This window comes from Caloenas nicobarica, chromosome 1 (genome assembly GCF_036013445.1).
Source record: "Caloenas nicobarica isolate bCalNic1 chromosome 1, bCalNic1.hap1, whole genome shotgun sequence".
NCBI lineage: Eukaryota > Metazoa > Chordata > Aves > Columbiformes > Columbidae > Caloenas > Caloenas nicobarica.
Window position 1 is genome coordinate 191,577,212 of NC_088245.1, and position 19,726 is coordinate 191,596,937.

Here is a 19,726-nt window from a genome sequence, read left to right on the forward strand (position 1 = left end):
ACTACAGAGTTGCAATTAGAAACTAAGACCTGTTTTCTAAAGGTTAGACTGCCAGTCATCCTAGGCTGTATCTTACAGTAGAAAAACTGGCCTTGCGAGAAGACTGGGAGCAGGAGGGGCCTCTCCGCTGGCGAAATCCATTGCAGGTCAGGAGACTCTTAATTTAGTTGCCTGACATTATATGGAACGAACCTGAGCTGAAGTATTTTCAGTTAGGATTCTTTGTGATAGCTACTCGCCCACACTCTCACTCTTCATATTAGCTGCTTGAAAAAGAGTCCAAACACAAAGTTTTGATAACTTCTTGGACTTAAGAGGCCCAGGAAGAGGGTATCAATCATGTTTTTCAGACATGGGAATGAAAACAGTTTTTCATTTTGGCAGAAATGCAACAATATAATTTTAACGTAAGAATTTTATTCTGTATTGAATAATTCATGGACATCCATTGGAAAAGAGATCTACACAACTCAGGAAATTCACGTGAGGTAATTTTGCACAGGCATTATTCAGAATGAAACCTCAATGGCCAAACTAAGTAATTAATTAATCTGAAATACCTATCCCTTCTTCTCATTACTTTAAAATAATTGTTTTGTGTCTCATAAAAAATAATAATCAGGTTTTAGGTAATATTCTTCATAAAGCAAAACTATGTATTACTTTTAGTTATATTCCTAAAGAACCATGGAAATGCCACTAATCTGATAATCTTTCCTTTTCATTTCTCACTGTATGGTAAAGCTCCTCACCCTCTCTCAGACACCTAATCCTATCTCCATAACTCCACACTGATTCTGTGATTCCTTCAAATCTCAACAGTACACTTGCGTTTAGTAATATTACATGACAACTGTAAATCTAGCTAGCAGCTTTCTACAAAGTTCCCAACCAACTCCTTAAAAACAAGTGAATTGCTAAAAGTTAACAGAACACTCATCTCAGCAGAGGTCTGAAGTAAGCATCCTAATGCAGAAACAGATTTCAGGACAGAAATTAAGTGTATCTGTGATATAAAGGAGGGTGTATATAATGTGAAATTTATCTTAATAATGGAAAATCTGAGCTGCATATTCTTGCCGCTCTTCCTGTGTTGGAATTACTTATTAATATCTTTTGAAGGTTGAGGAGTGATTGCCCTCATTTAAACTATTCCTGGCTCCCTGAGAGGGAAGCACAAAAAGGATGTAAGGACAGGCAAATTCACTGTTCTAAGTAGAATTCTCATTATTCCAAAGCGGGGAAAAAATAAGTATTAGAAATGTACATGCAACTATTATCAAGTACTTTCTGCTCTAGTTTGGGTTATCCTTTAAATCAATAGTTCCTAAATGCATATTAATGTTTAAAAATTCTACATTATGTATTTCGCCTTACACCAGATAGCTTTCTCACTACCATGAAATGTTATCTAATAATAATTTGGGTGCATCTCTAGGGTAGTTCACATGGAATTAATATTAATGGAAACTGTTCATATTTGCCATTTTACTACTTTAATATATCAAAACTGTTACATTTTAGGAAAGTAACCTTGACATCCTACTGTCAAAAACCACACAGTATAATGCAATGTTCTTTTTTTCTTGTACTTTATTACCTGTATACAGATACTCAGGCAAGTATGCTGGTTGTACTGTCAGAGTCTTGGTCTCATTCATCTCTCTCGTCTGAAGAAGCACTGATGCAATGGCTTGATAGTTGCTATTGCAAGACAATGCAATCAAAAGGTGAAGCAGCAACTTCTTACTGTGTTCAAAGACCTCAGGGCGGTAATGGTCAAGACCTAAAAGAAAAGGTTACAGCAATCACTGAATACAAAGTAATAACAAAGGAGTTCACATTCCAGAAATAGCAAAAATTCCAAGGCAGCTCATGGCAACAGTGCAAACAAACAAAAGATTTTACTGGATACAGTTACTAGTGTTTTCACTTCAAATATATGTGTATATTTAGTTTCTAGACTGAAGTCCCATACAGGAGGTACACAGCAATGTGTGGCAATACAACTTTATGCATTCTGTCTCACTGCAGTGCTAATTTGACAGGGCTGGCAAACTTCTAAAGATGAGAAATTCTTGGTGGTGGTGGTTGTAATTACACTGCTTACCTCAGTATCTGGCTTTCTTGCACAGACATCAGTTTTACAAGGAGTACAAACTGTAAGAGGCAGATACTAATTTATTAGGAAAGGAACTGACAAACAAAATCCCTTGAAAAGGAACTTTGACTACCAGTGAGTAGCATGAGAAATTAGCCACTAGCTCAGGGTACAGAACTGAAACTGAAGGTCTAGCACCGAAAGGCTCTGTCTGATCTGGTTAGCACTACTGCTGTTTGTAAAATTTTAACACAACCGGAATAAATCACAAATTACAAACATAAATGAAACAGATATTTGTAAAATAAAGTGCATTACTACATTCTGTGGTAGTAATCTCTTTTTGATTATTTCAGTATCTTCCAGGATATTTACAAACACTTTCTTCTATTGATGGGCAGTTTCAGCGCTGAAAAATTGTTTTCTTCTTCAGTTCCTCTCTTCTCAGGATATTTCCTCTTTAAAAAGCAGCTCCTTCTTTAAGTGGCACCAGCCAACAGGTCTTTCAAGTCAGGTGTTTACCAATATACTCCAGTCACAGAGTTCTTGTCTGGCCTGCAAAAATGAAGCTGCTTATACTGCTATAGACTGACCAATGTGTCTTTGGCTCCTATGGGCAGGTCTTTGGAGGTTCTGTGATCTTTGGTCTTACTCATCTGCCCATAGCCTCCTCCAAAAGAACCACGGCCAGCCTGTACACCTCTTTTTCAGCTTCTTCAGGTTTATGCTCCTATTCTCCTTTCTCCATTTCCTTCCACCTGCCTGGAGATAATGAGCCCATCCTACCCTGTTCTAACATACGTTGAAAAGGATATAAAAAGTTCTCTTAGTTGAAAATGAATTCTATGTTGGCAGCACTTGCAACTGAAATCCTGCTAAACCCTAGAGCTGTACCCAAGTATTGACACAGATATGCTAACTATGAAGTGAGGAAGACAGTTCAGTCTTTGTGCTTGTCCAGTGCTGGGCCTGTCTTTAACTTGTTCCTGAGTTTCCTGTGATGTGGACACATTTCCACGGGAAAGGAGTCCAGCTGCCCAACTTATTTCACACTGGTTGCAAATGAGTTTTTAGACAGCAGTGATTTTCGTGCACTGCTGAGACAGAAAGGCAGGTTCACACCAGCATTCTGCCTCTCCACTATCAGTATTACAAACCATCCAATAGCCTATTAAACACGTACATGGCAAAATTCTTTTGTTTAAGTGTTTTCTCACTCCTTCCAATAAATGGAAAGATACAGGCTCTCCAGCTAGCCACCACACCAGTTTCCAGTTTCTTTTTCAGTCAGATGCATCTGCCTGGTCACATTCCAACAGGACAGGTATACTTCATTTTCAATCACATTCATACCTTTGGCCAACATGTGTAGCATAACTTCCTTAAGCCATCACAACAGAGGACTACTATAAAATACAGAAAAATTTTCCACAGGAGGTATAATAACTCTAGAGAAACTAAAGTTGAAGCCTGGAGGTTATGATCTCATTTTAGTTACCACTAAACCAGTTACATTTATTTACCAGTTACATTTAGCTTTAATTTCTCATTTGAGAACTGAGAGTTCTTAGCCAAGCGACTGTGTCAACGAGTATTCATAAATTTCTGTTTACTTCTTATGAAATAATGTAATGTTGAAACATTATTGCACGAACAAATCAGTAAATATATTTTTATAATGGATTACAAAAATCATAACTCTGTTTCTGCACATGTTTATTTACTTGGCTCTCTGATGGCTCCTTAAAGCTGTCTTAACTGAAGTGGCCACACTGCTGCATACTACTCCTGTCTTAAGTTATTCATTTATTATTGTGAGAATTTCTAACTGTAAGCACCATTTTTCTCAGATTTGTTACAAATCATACTAAAAATGTTGTTTATCAGTTGATGGTTATTGATTAGATTCATACACTTATCCAGTTCTTTCAGCTCCTTCTTACACTCGAAAGTTCACAGCAATACAAAAAAAAATTAAAAATGCTGTGGGCAGCCACAAAATAGATTTAACTTTAAAGTGAAAAATACATGTGAAATGTCACATTGAAACTGACCCTGGAAGCCCCACCCGACATGGTTCTGGCTGTTATTCTTGTGTTTCATTAGAAGTTTGTTGAAATCAATGTATTAATATACAAAACTTGAGTATTTGATGAGTGTGCATTTTCAAAAAACCCTATTTCATAAAAAAATTCCAAACAGAACAGTTGGTAACAGAGTAGCAGAAAAGGAGAATGAGGTATCTTCTTCAACTGTATACTGAAGTATATAACTTATGTTCTACCACTGTGCTGTAACCTCCCAACTTAATCTTTTCTGCCTGCTGAACAATAGACTCTTCCCAGATTGCAGTGAATAGACTTAGTGGTAACTATGGTGACTGAATGAGAAGTAGACTGTGACTTCCAGTTATAATTAATTTATTTCACAAGTGTCTAGCTGTGTTACAAATATGAAAGCTAGTGAATGGCTTTATAATGTTAAATGCTCTTGTGCGCTAAAAAACTGTGCCACTCACTTTCCATAATGTTAAGTGGCAGGATAAGGAAGGTATCACCCTCCAGTTGACTTGTGTTACAGTCAAGAACAGATGCAGCTGTGAGGAAAAAGCAGTGCCTCTATGCTCAGGTATATAAGGGAAGACATTAGCAGTTAAATTAATGAAGCTTACTTTCCAGTGATCTGTGTCCTACCTTCACTATCTCTGCCGTACAATAATCTCATCTCTCTTACACAATATTTTTGCAAAGGCAAGAGACAGCACTGGTGTGTGTGTTCCAGGCACGTGCTGACTGCTCGGCTGCCCATCACAAACCGAACTGCATGAAGGCTGAGGGCTATCTGTTTTATTTTAGAGATATTTTGGGAAGTCAATCACCTTCAAATTTCTAACCACCTCTCAAATTTGGCTGAAATCAGCCAAAACATTCAAAAGCTTCAAAGGTTTGAGACATTCACAGACTGTAATTGCCTCAGACTTTTTTTTTTTCTTTTAGGAAACAATTAAAAATATATAAGAAACAACACAACTCCATGGCTTCAGCAGAACTATACTAAAAGGACAGGAGTACATTTATAATTTATTTCTTGTTCTGTTGGTCTTACCTAAAAAGAGAGCATGTAGCAATAAAGGAAGGTGAAGAGCCCAGTCTTCTCTCACACTGTGATCCACTACCATCTCAGTCATGAAGATGACAGCAATATTGCACCTGGAAATTAAATCACAGTGTCAGTCTGAAACCTCCTGGAGATGGGAAAACAGTAACATGATGGCTATTTCTGAAGAAATACACAATCTCTACATTTTCAAATTTGCAGTGTTTCTTCTCAGTATGATTGATGCTGAAGCACCTTAGCTACAGTATTAGACAGGTAAGTACCCATTACTGAAAAGAATGCTGTTACTGTCAAAACAAATTATGTAAAAGAGGAACTTTAGAATATGCATAGCCTAGTTAGAATAGAAGATCAAGGAAGAAAAAGTGCTATGAATAACAGCCACAAAGGCTTGGGAAAGACAAATTTTCCTTTTCTGTTTTAGTAATGTCTTCACTGTCATTCTTATCAAAAGGTGATGTCCTACATTGCAAATAGGCTTTCTGGTAGAACTGCAAGCCTTCATTGCATGTTCAATTTTAGCACTGGAAATCAACAGAAATGGAACGTATGATTTTCAGATGTTCTGAGTGGTGGGACAGTTGGACTGGTGTTGGTCAACCAGTAAGAGGAAGCATCTCACTGTCTCAGATGTCAGAATGCGAAACGGCTCACCTGTGAAGGGGTCCCCGGGGTGTGATGGTTTCTGGGAGGTAGTCCACAAGTGGTGCCCAACATCCTCCATTGTAAGGCATGGGCAGGGGATGTGGCTGTTTGGTTTCAACAATATTCAATAACCAGCTTGTATATGGAGAAACAGGATCATCTGCACAGAAAAGCATTAAAACAGAGTGTATAAAAAACAAGTCTGGTTGCTCGTTGTGGAGAAACAATAAAATAGAGTTTATGCTAATGTATCAGCTCAGCTGTTCGGAATAATGTGATAAAATGACATGAGGTCTGCAAATTCCTGTGTTCAATAACAAGTGATACATTTTTAATCCCTCTTTCACGCTGCTGGAAATTAAACAGATTCCAGGCAGACAGCACGGAGTGGTAGGAGCTGCAGCTGGATCCCTGCTGTCACTGAGTAGCTTTGGATACAGATCACGAAGCACTAAGCAACAGACTTCCTCTTCAAAAATGAGAGGAAAGTTCAGCCAACGAAGCTGCCGTTGGAAGCCATCTGCTGCAAGGAGCCGTGGACCAGAGACACATTCTTGCAGCTCCCCACCAGTGCCCTGTGGAGCGATGCTGCAAAGGCAGAAGTTACATGTCCTGAATGAGGAAGAAGGCATAACGAATGCAAAAAAAAATCTTCAGGGTAATTTTCTTTCAACAGGGATAAATTCTCTCTTGAATTTCTCAGAGATGTATTTAACCCCGCCTCAGCATGACGGCTGCTCTATGTTAATAAGCAACAGGTTTTCCCCTTCCACCTGCTTGTCTGCAATGATGTGAGCCGAGTAAGTTACTTCCCCCACTTTCTGTCTCCTCTCGGCTGCACAGCTTTGTTTGTCTCTCCTGCAGTTTGTTCCTTCTCACTCTTCTTGATTTTTCCATTGGTCAGTTTTTATTTCCCAGTATCCTTTCCAGGCCTGTTCTTGAAATATATTCAAACACTGCCTTTTCTGAATTTTTAACGAGAGTATTATTTTATGCTCTGTGGTTTTGTTTGTTTGTTTGGGTTTTTGGTTGGTTGGTTGGTTTTGTTTGGTTGGGTTTTTTAGTGTTTTTTTGGTTACATTTTTGCATTTTAGGTAGGTTTGAAACTCTCAGCACTTTGCTTTTTTTAACAGCATGCATCTGATGCTTGTCGGCTTTGTCACAGGAAACAAAACTGTTTTGAGGCCTACAAAAGTATCAGAGCTAGCTTTTTCTAATGAACATCACTTCTTGGTTTTGACAACATGTCTTCACATTTCCAGATCTTCAGGAGTAGCTGCTCCTCCATTTATCACTAAAATGCCAACTTGATCATTCCCATTCTTCAGTCTTAGTCTTCCAAGGAGCATTTTAGACCTTTATGATTTAGGCCCCTATTTATTTCTCTCATCCTTTGGAGGATGATTTATTAGTTACAGATAAAGAACTGACCTAATAATGTAGCAAAGTATAGCATTTTCACATATTCATCTTCTAAGGATTAACCAGATAATGTTTGCTGGATGCTTTTCAAAGCACTGCACAGTCACTATTTATTACTAAATAAACTGCTTCATGAAGTCCACACTCAGACCTAGCTCCTCACTCATGTTTTTGCAGGTTTATGTGCAGACTGAGAAAAAAAAGAAGCACTTTGCACCTTAACATACAATGCTAGGCTGAATAAAAGAGCTTCTGCGCTGCAGAGCTGTGTTTCCTATTTATATCCTCAGCAATACATGGATGCTCAAGCAGACCGGAGAGAAGAGAGAATGTGTCCCACCACCAATCCTTTGCAGTCTGGGCTGCCTGTCAGTGGCAACAAGTTGCACTTAATGGAGGTTCCATTATTTGTCTTGTGGAATAACAAATGGCATAAAAACTGCTCTTTCTTTTTAGAGTTATATAAAAATGTCAGTAGCTAAGTCAAATGTATTTTATTTTACATCTAGGTATTTGTATACTGGTGGAAGGAACTGCTGTGAGAAGCAAACCTTGCATAAATATTCACAGAACCATAAAGCATGCAGGTATACACAAGGAAAAAAACATTTGGGCACTGGTTTGAGGAGACATTCCAAAGGACCCAAAGAATATTTCAGTATTTTTTAACCTTTTATTACTCAAAGCCCTTGTCAAAATGAGCCACTTGTGAAGATTCTTCTAATAATATAAACATTGTTCTATTTTGAAATATTGTTCGTGCAGATCAGATTACTGCTGGTGCTCCAATTAACATCTGCTGAAGAATTTTTAGTAGCTGCAGCACTAGGAAGCCATAAGAAAAACAAGACAAATGTACTAAAAACCACTGAGTTTAATACGTTGCATACTTTTTTGTGTATTTAAATACTGCACTATGTACACACACAGTATTTTGTAAATATTGTGCCTCATATTATGAAAAATAGTTGTTGATATACATGAAATCATCCTATTGTATCATATTTGACAGTGTTTCCATATTTTGCAGACGAGCATTGCCAAAAAATTGCTTCGATTAAAGAATAAATAAAATCTTTACTTTTTATGTAAAAATACTGTCTCAAAATGGTGTCTGTAGCATCAAGACAAGACATTATGCCTATTATTTGACCTGGTTTTAATAAGTCAGAGATGAAAGTCTATAAAAAGGTCTTGCCTTCTTTACATTTGGTTAGGGCCTAATGAAAATCTATAGATTGGCTTCCTTACAATTTGCTCCAGCAATGAAATCAAACAATCCAACTCTTAAAATTTACACTGTCATTCAACAGTTGACAGAAATATCTTGGTTTTCTTTGGAATCTCTGCTGAGCATCAAGTGTCCATTTATAGTCCATTTAGCAGAAATACATAAAGAACAACAAGCGTACTCCAGAGCCCCATCTCACTCTCTGCTCTAACACAGGTTTGCATAGTGCAGCCAGAAATTGGTTGCAGGCAGCAGAGGAACTCTAAAGAGGAGGTAAAGCCTCATTTTTGGAAACTTCTGGATGTCTTCTTCATGCTCATATAACAGCAATTAATGTATAGAGAAATACTGGCGAAGGGCACAATGCAAAGTACTTGCTCTAATGCCCTTGGAAAGCTTTTGCCTTGCCATGTATTATACGAATGGTTTGAGGTGTTACTGCCTGGAGGATTCTCTCGTGCTGCCTTCTGTAAGTTCTCTGGCCTTGAAACAGGTTTGACTCAGCCCATGGTTAAACAAAGGAAATAAATCAATTAAATGTGGTCTGAAGGTAAAATAGGGACACTCCCTGTATGGTGATGCTACATTGCTGTTTATACAGAACTTAAACAGAGAGCCTCCACGAGTCATAAGAATGTTGTCCTCTCCCACCAAAACACCAAAGATTTTATCAAATTGAATAATAGAACTTACTTTTGTCATCATCATAAGATCCTCCAGAGCTATTACTGTACCTTGATTCTAGTCGTGTATGTGCTCTGACTACATTACTGAACCTTCAAATACAAGAAAAATCCTCATTAAAAACACAGACTGACATTAAACATCTGAACTCTATGCTTACTCTAGGAAAAAACAAAATCAAAACCAAAAACATTTCCTTATGCATGCACATTTATATGGGAGTAGACAGCAATGTGAATGTAATACTGTTTCATTCCACAAAGGAAGATTTTTGCCACTGGTTTCTGAGAAGTTCTAACAGCGTGCTCCTGCATCACAAACTTTTAAATTTAGCAGAAGGAAAATTCTCTTGCTGCAAATACATGATTTTCTTCAAGCAAGACACTGTGCTAAGGCTGAACGGAGATATAAGCTGTTCACATCTGGCATTTTGTCCCAGCCCATGTTCATGGGTAAGATTCTGGCAACCTGCTAAAGCAGTAACTGAGTGAATAGTCTGAAGTCAAGCCTGCACAGGTATCAAGCAGCAAAAGCTGCAGCAGATCAACCTTCAAGAGGAAAATCCGGTAACCGCCACAGCAGATCTAGCAGTGGAGTTAAGGGATATGAGAGCCAGAATAAACCATTCACAGCTGTCCTCAAATCGGCTACAGATCCATAGTAAGCTAATTTTTACTGGTGATCTCCTTTGGCTTCCTCCTCCTCCTTGTGCTGTCAGTGTAATCAGGCCTGAAGTGGAGTGAGAGGAGTCATGCAGGAGGCTCACACTAGCAAGGATGTAAAAGCATCATTGTTTCCTCAAAGCTAGGATTTGAATTACAAATAACCACGTTAAAATAACAATGTCAAACAAAACCAGGTTGAAGGTTCTCTGTGCAACAGTCAATTTCTTACTGATATGCATACATATTATTGCAGGGTATTTAATTATACGGTAATATATTATGCTGTTTTCAAAGCATGTCTGTCTTATAAGGGCACAATAGATTCATTGTGAAGGTGACAAAAAGACATCATGAGCCATCTTAATTCTGCCTTTTTCTGTCTTTCCAGTATCTGTTTCTCCTGTATTTTAATAAATTCCTTTTATAAATGTGTACAAACTCCCAACTACTGACATACTTATCTGGCATACCTAAAAAGATAAAAAAGATTTAAGAAATAATAAAGTTAAGGAAAAAAAAAGAGAAGAAATATGCAGAGATGATCCTATATGAAACAAATGGAGAATACAGGTCCTAGAAATGACTTGAGAACAGGGCATTTTACATCATATTGCATTAACATAAAAACATAGATATCTTCTGATTAGCTTCATATTATTCTAAAAATGCCCACATTTATTAGAATAGTTTGTTTACAATCTCTGTAAACATTATTTAGTATGTCCCGACACATGAGGTCAACAGTAATGGACATTCTAAGATTGACACATTGGTTTTGAAGTGTAGATGCACTTAAACCTTCTAGTATCTTTGATAACCCAAATGCCAGCAAAGAATTCAGACAAATTATTTTACCTTTTTTTTTTTTTTTTCTGAGAAGTCTTTCACTAGGAATCAGAATACCAATATCAGAACTTTGTAATCTTCCTTTCATTTCTATCGTATAAACCAGGGGTGTCAAACTAATTTTCACTGGGGGCCACATCAGGCTCGTGGTTGCCTTCAGAGGGCCGAATGTAATTTTAGAACTGTATAAATGTAACTACTCCTACACTTATACAATCCTAAAATTACATTCGGCCCTCTGAAGGCAACCGCGAGCCTGACATGGCCCTGGTGAAAATGAATATGACACCCCTGATACAAGCTCTGGCAGATTTGAATGCTAAAAACCTTTTGGAGTCACATTTAAAATGTATGTAAGACAAGAAACTGTGTAACACAGTTGGACTTACGGTATATGAGGAGATGAAGTTTGCTCAATTTACCTGCAAATCAACTAAAGAAATCCCTAACTTAAAGCTACACAGTCATACACATTTATGTAGAGAATAATAAAAAACTAGTCCAGAGGAAAAATAGTTTTATCTTCCTTTTAAGTACATACTTTTCTAGTGTACGTGAAAACCATCATTTTGAGTAAAATCCTCTTTACTATCAGTCTGAAGCCTTACTTAGTACTAAGATGGGGGCCATTGTTTACTTATGTTTAAATTAGCAGACAGATTTAACTAACCTGACAAAATGCTGCTCATATTTATAATATGTAGAAGTGACTCAAAAGGTTCTGAAGTACAGAAAAGTTTGCTCACGTAATTGTCTCTGTACCTCTAAGCCCTGAACCTGTGGAAGGTGGGTTGGACTACCGAAGTGATACTAGTGACTGACAGGAACAATGGACTAACATTATACTAATACACTTACTAATTAATGCTATTAGGTAATACTAATACACTTACTAACTAATGGTATTAGGAGTCATACAAAGTTCTCTTAAAAAATAAGAGGGTTTCAGTGAGAGAAGAAATATATATGTGCCTGTGTTTGCAGATCTGATGGCCCTTAAGCTTCACATTTATTCGTTCATCATTTGTCAGTATGTACTATAAATAGTAAAAGACTAAACTGAATGTATGATTTCTGAGCAAAATATTTTACATAGCTTTCCTCTGTAAGATATTTTTTCCAGACAAATGAGGTGTCCTTGCAATCATGGATACAAATCCGCATACTAAATTTTACTTGCTACCCATGAAATCAAAGATGTGGTCAAACTTGACTTTTAGTAAAGATTTTAATAGTCATTTTTTGGTACACACTTGATTTTCTTTCGCCTTTGTGGATAACTCCTACAAAACCACGATCTACTTACCACAATTTATTCAATGTAGGCTTAATAGATGTTCCTCTGCAATGTGTTATTAAACACCACTCAGGAACTAGAATCATGTGAATAGCTTTTTTTTTTTTGACTTTTACATACACTCATTTTAAAATCATCTTACTGGGATAGTGCCACTTAGGATCAGTGCGAGTGTCAGAGTTCATCACAAAACAATGCAGAACTTTTCCAACATCTCACCCTTCACCTAGGAAAATGCACACATTTTGGAGGGGAAAAAAACAAGCCACGAACCTTTCATCAGTCTCTTTCACCACTCTGTTCTCTTCTACATCAGGAAAATTATCTTGGCCAGCTACAACAGTGTTACTGCTAGAGGTGGTTCCTGTATAAGAGATGTCAGTTAAGAACACCTGTTACAGGTAGCAGACAGGATTTGCAAAGCAATAAAAGCCCATAACTTTAATTTCTTTAGTAGCTGCAGTCAAAGTGATCATCCTGAAAGTATTTGTGCATATGAGTGAAAACTGTTACCTCTACGAAAGGGGACCTACTTGCATGGCTGAAGGGCATAAAGTTTACAAGATCTGAAGGGTAGATTAACATAATGATGCTAATTTACATGCTTTGAGAGGCAGATTAACATAATGAGGCTCTTCCACTCCTTGAACTAAGCTCATTCTTAGGTGACATAACCTATTGTTTTTCAACAATTTGGCAAAACATTGACATTTGGGGTGGGTGTCTCTTATGTATCTATGACTACAGCGGCTTAGAAATAGCCTCTTGCCTTTAAAAACAGAACTCCTACACAGTTGAGGCTCTCTGTTTTCAGGAAACTCTGCTGCTTTGGTGTATCTGCTGTAATCACAGCATTGGTGATGACATTTTGTTCTGAGAAACTAGTGGTAGAAGAACCACTTCATAAGAGTTCTGAACAGCATCTAACATTGGCAATATCCTATTTAAATAGTTGAGAGAATTAAGCATATGTTTACAAAGCATTTACAACATTAGGAATCAAAAAGAAATGTAATTTAGATGTGCAACAAGGCCCTGAAACTTGCACTTTATATATACACAGGTCTGAATGGGTGCAAAACTAAGAGAGTGTTTCTTCAAATACGCGAAGATTGGAAATAGCAGGAGAGCATAACTGAAAAGTACATTTAAGTCATACCAGAAGCTGCAGCTGAGGCTTTGTTACTGGCGGCAAAACGGTAAAATGGAGGATTATCGCAATGCTGGACTATTGGGTTCACTGGGTCGGTTTGCTGCAGCTCAAAGAGAAGCTCTTCCATTGTCTGAATAGTGTTATTGCGACATAGATATATCGCAACCTTTTTTATCTAGAGAAAAAAATAACAGTTATTAAACTCTGAATTTCCAAAGAAATCAATACCTGTTAAACTGCAGTACTGAAAAGATCCAGGATGGAAGGTGTTACTCCTGGACAGACACCACCAGTACGCAACTGCATCCATCTTGTTCATACAGAAATAAAACTGCTCACTTTGATATCAAGATCATTTCCCCAGAGATGTAATTACCCCAACCTTTTTGCTTACCATTCAAAACTGAGCTGTTTAGATATACAACGACATAACATACACATATAAAAATCCACTTAATTTTCACCGATCATTTAAGGATATAAGATTTAACTCTGAATCACACTCAGGGATTTATAGTTTGAGTATGTGATTTCCACTGAAGATGAATCTTAGTCTCTTGAATGGAGCCAAGTTCTCATTCAGAAATCTAGATCCAACCAAAACTTCATGCCTGTATTTCCAGCTATGGTTAATGTGAAAGAGGTAGCTACAGCTAGCCACATAGAATAAGCCACACTCTGAGTAGCTTACTTGTATCCATAATCTAAGTAATAGCACATGGAAGAAAGGCAGAGCAATTATTTATACAGACTTCATGCACCCTGATTTCAAAAATTTGAGAGTATCATTGGTAAGAGAAATTTTGGTAAAAAAGCTTTCATCTTTTCACAAGACCTCAAACGTATGTGCTGCAACAACGAGGACTGTTGAGATACTGAGATCAAATTAGACCGCATTCTTGAGGGGAAAAAAAACCTGTTGGCTGTTAAAAGCAGAGATTCTCACTCAGAAACACTAGATTCATAAATTGCTGGAGCTGAGAGATGACATATGGAAGCATCTCTCTGTGCTTGCCTCTTGTTCAAATGTCTCTAAACAGATGCTTATAGTGGAGCTAATACACTGGACTGAACTGCCTGTTGGCCTCACCACGTGTTGGTGTTCTTATACTCTTAAATACTTACATTAAAATGACTTCCTGACTACTCCTCTTTCCCTCTTCTCCCCCCACTTTAAAAAAAAAAATAAAACTAGAGGAAATGCACATATTCTATTCAAAGTCTCTTCTATTCTACTGTGCTAAAAATTTCCCAGGGAAAAATGCTTAAAGGAAACAGAAGTATAAGAGACAAAGCAATGAATTTAGCTGCTTGGGAAAAAAAAAATAAAGTCAGTCAGGCATGCTTTTGGCTTGGAGCCACGAAGGCAGAACAGATGGCTGAAGGCACAAAGCAGCTGGTGACAGCCTTGGGGCACAGAGGGCTCCAAAAGAAGATGGGTAAACTGGCAATCCTGCAACCCCGTGGTCTGTTGAGCCCAGGTGAGCTGGAACGATGCTGATAAACTGTTCGAATTATCTTTATTTGCTAATGTGTACATGCTATCTACACAATAACTGAAGATTCGTGTTTATGGTATCAGCGGTCTTGTGTAGTTAGCAGAGTTAGGAATTATTTCTTATCTGTAAACTCCAGGGCATTATCAAAACACTAAGCAGATGTGTGTGATAAGCCCAGTGTACTTTCCTCCTCCAGACAAAGCCATCAATTAAAGGGTGACTCATTAGTACAGCTAGGCTTCCTACAGAAGTTGAAAACTTTTTCGGACTTTGCAAAATGTGAGAATCGGACTTCTAACTCAACATTGTAAAACACAGACTAACAGTGTGGCAGAAATGACAGGAATCTTGTCAGCTGCTGCCACTAGTGAAGACCCGAATGTCTTGTTTACAGCCACTAGAAGCCTGGGAGGGAGAGCAGAAAAGTCCCACAGGCAAAACAGGAGATGGTGAACGGATGGAGCTGGAGATGCCAAAACAGACTGCTATCCCCATGGAGTCAGAGGACTGTATTGTCCTGTAGAAGGCCAGGACTGTGAGGACCAATGCTTCGCGTCAAGAGGGTTTGGAAAGAATTTGAAGAAAGAAAGAGAAGTGCTATGCGTATTAAGCGGGGTTTGAGGTAGGCTGCTCTGAGCTGCAGGATGACAACAGTTTTGGAAAAAGGATGTGTTGAAAACTCTGGGTTGGCAAGTATCTGGATGGGGGGTGGGATGAGGTGTGTGAGGGGCTCCTGGACAAGCGGTGACAGGGTTATTAGGCATTTCCAATCAGGCTACAAATTTACGGGTGATAACATATTCTCAGCACAAGACTACTCCTTCCTCTTACAAAACTGCCCCTATTCCTTTTTCAAGCTGTCAGAAATACAAGAGCCCTTATTTTACCTCTTATCTCACTGATTTCCACCTGTTCTCAGTCAACAAAGTTCCTCCTGATGGAGGCCACCTTTGGGCCTGATCCCAAGTCTGCCATAGATTGCAGGACCAGTCAGGTGGGAAAGGACCTGCGAGGTGTCTCATTTAACCTGCTCAAAGCATGGTCAACACAGAATGTAGAGCCACCGTCACTCTGTCACTATTGTGGAAAGATCTTCATTATCCTCAAGATATTTGGGATTGACCTCTTTTGTCTTTTCCTCATATAAACCTTGAGCATGTTCTTACAGCAACTCCACTTTCCAATCTTTCCTCTTCTGATTAGCTAAGCAACATTGACCTGGCATATATATGCACTGATCATATACAACAGTTAGCCCTACAAATAAAAGGAAATCAACAGGATGTCTACAATACAACATCTGGAAAATTTTGATGGTCTTCTATATTTCTTTCATTCTATTTTGCTTACAGGTCATCATGAACACTTTAAGCAAAGTGTTATTTCAGTAACTGTAAATGAAATATGGTTGTGAGGCTTTTTAGATGAGTTTAATCACATTAATAATTATTTCAAATTTATTTCATGGAAATCAATAGAAAGAGACTAACTAGTAAACCAGCATATTTTAATTGTGCTGGAAAATTTACTAAATTTAGATTCTGTTTCGCCCAGCAACTGAGCAATAAGGAACATGGGAATGGGACTATCTTGCTTTTCTCAGACAGCCCTGATTTTATTTTAACTTGAATAATAACAATATCCTGCGCAGTCTGACTTGCACATTGCCGAAACAGTTACATAATTCATGACAGCCAAGCAAAGATGAAAGTTGATACAGTAAGTAGCTTATAAAGGTTAGCGATCTTGTGTCTTTTGAGATGTTCCACAGAAGGCCTTAGTCTTCTGAAAAAGAAAATGTAGCACTTTCTTAAAACTGCACCTAAATCTTTACAACAAAGAAACTAATAAGAGCATAGCATGTCATATCCCATTCATGATATAACATCCATTGTTTAAAGGGCTTTCAAAATTCGTGTTGCAACCTAGTTGATTACTGAGAAAAATTATAAGCATTTAGTATTTTTACTTCTTGTCATTTTTTTCATGCAAGTTATTTAACATCTGAACAGTCGTTCTGTCTTTTTAATAAAATTTTAATTTTTATATATAAAATTATATATATAAAATGTTTATACATAAATTGCATATTTTAATGCAATTCTGACATGAAAAAATGTTTCTAATATTTTTTCTCATTCACTCTGACAATTTATGGCCAGTGCCTGTTACTGGCGCCTTACATAGACATGTAAAGTTGCTCTTTGCTTGAGAGGAGCCCATGTCTTTGTTGAAATGAGGTGTGCTCCACTGGTGGAGACGAGATTCCCACTACCCAATTCCTTTCTTGACTTTCAGTTTCTTGGCTCATTTATTCCTGCAATTTAATTTTGTACAGTGTGCTAGGGAATATGTTGGCACTTCTTATTTTTGAAACAGAAATTAATTTTCTGCAGGTGAGAGTCGTTCTCTTTATTAAAACCTGTGCAACCAATAGTAAATTTAAAAAAGTGTAAACACTTACATAAGGTAAAAGGATGGTATCACTGCTAACACCACACAAACTAATGAGAAACTGCAGTGTTATCCTAAGGTTGTTACTCCATTTTTCATTGTTGGCCAAAGCATTCCAGACATTTTCCATCTCTGGTCCAGGAATTTCATCTCCATACTGCAAAGGATCATAGGCATGTATTTATTGAAATACACAGACCTCCCAACTAAGGCACTCTTTTAGAGCATTTTCTCATGCAAAACAAACAGTAAAATACTGTAACGAGTTACAAAATAGTATTTTCAAAAGCTACCTGACATATTTCAGAGCGTAAGTTCTAGCAACTAAAGGCTTGTTTCTACATGTCTGTAACTAAGTGCTTCAGCCTTCACAGTACCGAGCAATTTGTTGCCTCTGCCCCGAGTAAATCCTAGCAGAACAAAGCATTAGACAGCCCTTTGCTTCCACATTGGAAAGCAGCAGCTTTTGCTCTGTTTTGCAAGACACAGTTATAGTAATGACTCCCTTTTGTCCAGTCATTGAAATGGTGAGTGTATGCACCTAATATGTGGAGTCTAGCATTGAAGCTGTTCTGTTTGCCACGCAAAATCTTTGGCTCCCACTTTGAAAAGATTGTTTTAACCACTGCGCAGACTGACATTCGGATAGGAGAGGAGCGGCAATCTCTAGGTCATGCTATTCTACAGAAAATTATTAGCAAAGACTGTTCCAGTGCAAAATTTCTGGTATCAGGGGAAGAAACCTAATTACCTTTTGCATATGAAACACAAGTTTGAATATTTCAGAAATTGTTTTACAGGTTTGCTTTTTTGTTAGTTTTGCTTTTTTACCTTGGCTGTCATATACATGAGATTATTAAGAACCAGTGAGGTGGCCTCAGGAGAGCCCCAGCCATTGCCTTTCAGTCCACTTGTGACTGTTATTTCCCCATCCTTGTCCTTCAGTTCATCTTCTGGAGTGGTGGGGCTTGAACCAGGCAGGAGCAGTCTGTTGTCTACAAGTTCAATATTATGAAGCCATGGTAGCAGATAGGTAAGCATGATCTGTCTCCCATTTGGATGTGTTGTTGGAAATCGTTGGCTTACCTCTAAAATAGTAAAATTTGAAAATGACAACATGTTAATTTATGAAAGCAACCTTAAATATACTGTTTAAATCAGATTTCTGATGTGTGTTAGAACGCCTGATGGTTTTTGCCTTGCAAACCACAAGCATACAAAAGGATATACTTAATGTTCAGTGTCAGCAAGCAATTGCTCAGGTCTTCCTTCTAAAATAACTAACATAGTCTGGGCTTTGAAACAGAAAGTCACCCTTTGTTACTGTGCCATAATATGTATTAAGTGAAACGGATGTCAATAGAGAGGAAAAATGATAACTCAGTTACAAGCCGTTATTCTAGAATTTCAAGAGCTTTTGGAGAATTCCAATAAACATACAAAAGTGATCTGCAGAATTACAAGTTCCCCACCAGCCTCCCTGTTTCTAAGCTATAGTTTAAACCTTAAGGTGCTTATTATACTGAGTTTACAAAAACACCTTGCGTATGTCAGGAGTCTTATTTCCTGTGGGGAGGCCTATAAAATTCACAGTCGTCTGCCAGTCCAAGAGCACTTTATATAGTTTATATAAAAAGAACTGGCACTGTAAGAGAAAGGGATTTGGAAAAGAAATTTGGATAAGAAATACAGTGACAAGCTTCCTGTCAAGGTAAATAAACCACATTAGCTCTCTTCAGCAGAATTATTCTGTAAAATCAGTACAGTTAACATTTACTTTCTTTCCTCACTGCCTGCTTCTTAAAAATCTTCAAGACATATAGTGTTCTCTATCCTTATGACTCTAGATGTATAGAAAGGGGATCTGAAGTGGACTGTTCTTTCTAACGACACAGCCGCTACAGAAACATGAATAGATGGTAACAGTACTAATGAACAACATTTGCTTTTTTTTTAAGATAAATGAGCCATCAGAATTTCCCTACACCAGTTATTTATAACTCATGGTATCTTGGGCATCAAGAAATGGATGATGTATAGTCCCTTTACCCTTCCTCCAGCCCCTACAGACCAAGTAAAAACAACAGAAAGGGGTTTTAAGAGTCAGTAAGAATTCCCATGACTACAGACTCTGCATTCTGTTATTTAAAAACTAGAGCAACACATTAGACAGATTAAAACAGACAGAAAGGTCTCCAAACATAATTGTTCCCAGAAATGGTCTCAGAATGGGCATATTCTGAATGGTGCTCCTGTAGGTCTGGTCTGATTCTTTAACATTTTTATAAGTAACCCCGACAAAATGTATTTCTCACAAAATTAAAATGATACTAAAGAGTTGCAGATGTGGAAAATAACAGAAGGTAGAGATCACTCATTCTGAGTGATTTGAATCATTGGTAAAACTGGAAACATGCAATCAACCTTTCCAAAGTTAAAGTCATGTTTATATAGAATGAAGAATTTTATCCTCACAAGTATCATCTACATAAATGTCTGTATAAGAAGAATCACTAATGCTTAATATGAGAACCCATTATAGTAGAGTTTGCCAATGTCACTTTTTCAGGGCCCTTGTAATTTCACAGCTACCCTAAGATGACACAAGTGGC

General features: G+C 37.7%; 1 protein-coding gene across 5 annotated transcripts in view; it reads right to left on the minus strand.

The window, feature by feature from the left end:
- The window catches only part of FRY (FRY microtubule binding protein), a 241,792-nt gene that overhangs the window by 48,869 nt on the left and 173,197 nt on the right, over positions 1–19,726 (minus strand). For all 5 annotated transcript variants that reach the window (XM_065627032.1, XM_065627031.1, XM_065627033.1 and 2 more), the window contains 8 exons: positions 17,946–18,202; positions 17,125–17,271; positions 13,168–13,336; positions 12,282–12,372; positions 9,210–9,292; positions 5,873–6,023; positions 5,207–5,310; positions 1,601–1,786 (listed from right to left, as the gene is read on the minus strand). In XM_065627032.1, the coding sequence (XP_065483104.1) occupies positions 1,601–1,786; positions 5,207–5,310; positions 5,873–6,023; positions 9,210–9,292; positions 12,282–12,372; positions 13,168–13,336; positions 17,125–17,271; positions 17,946–18,202 (1,188 nt within the window). The remainder of the gene's footprint in view (positions 1–1,600; positions 1,787–5,206; positions 5,311–5,872; positions 6,024–9,209; positions 9,293–12,281; positions 12,373–13,167; positions 13,337–17,124; positions 17,272–17,945; positions 18,203–19,726) is intronic.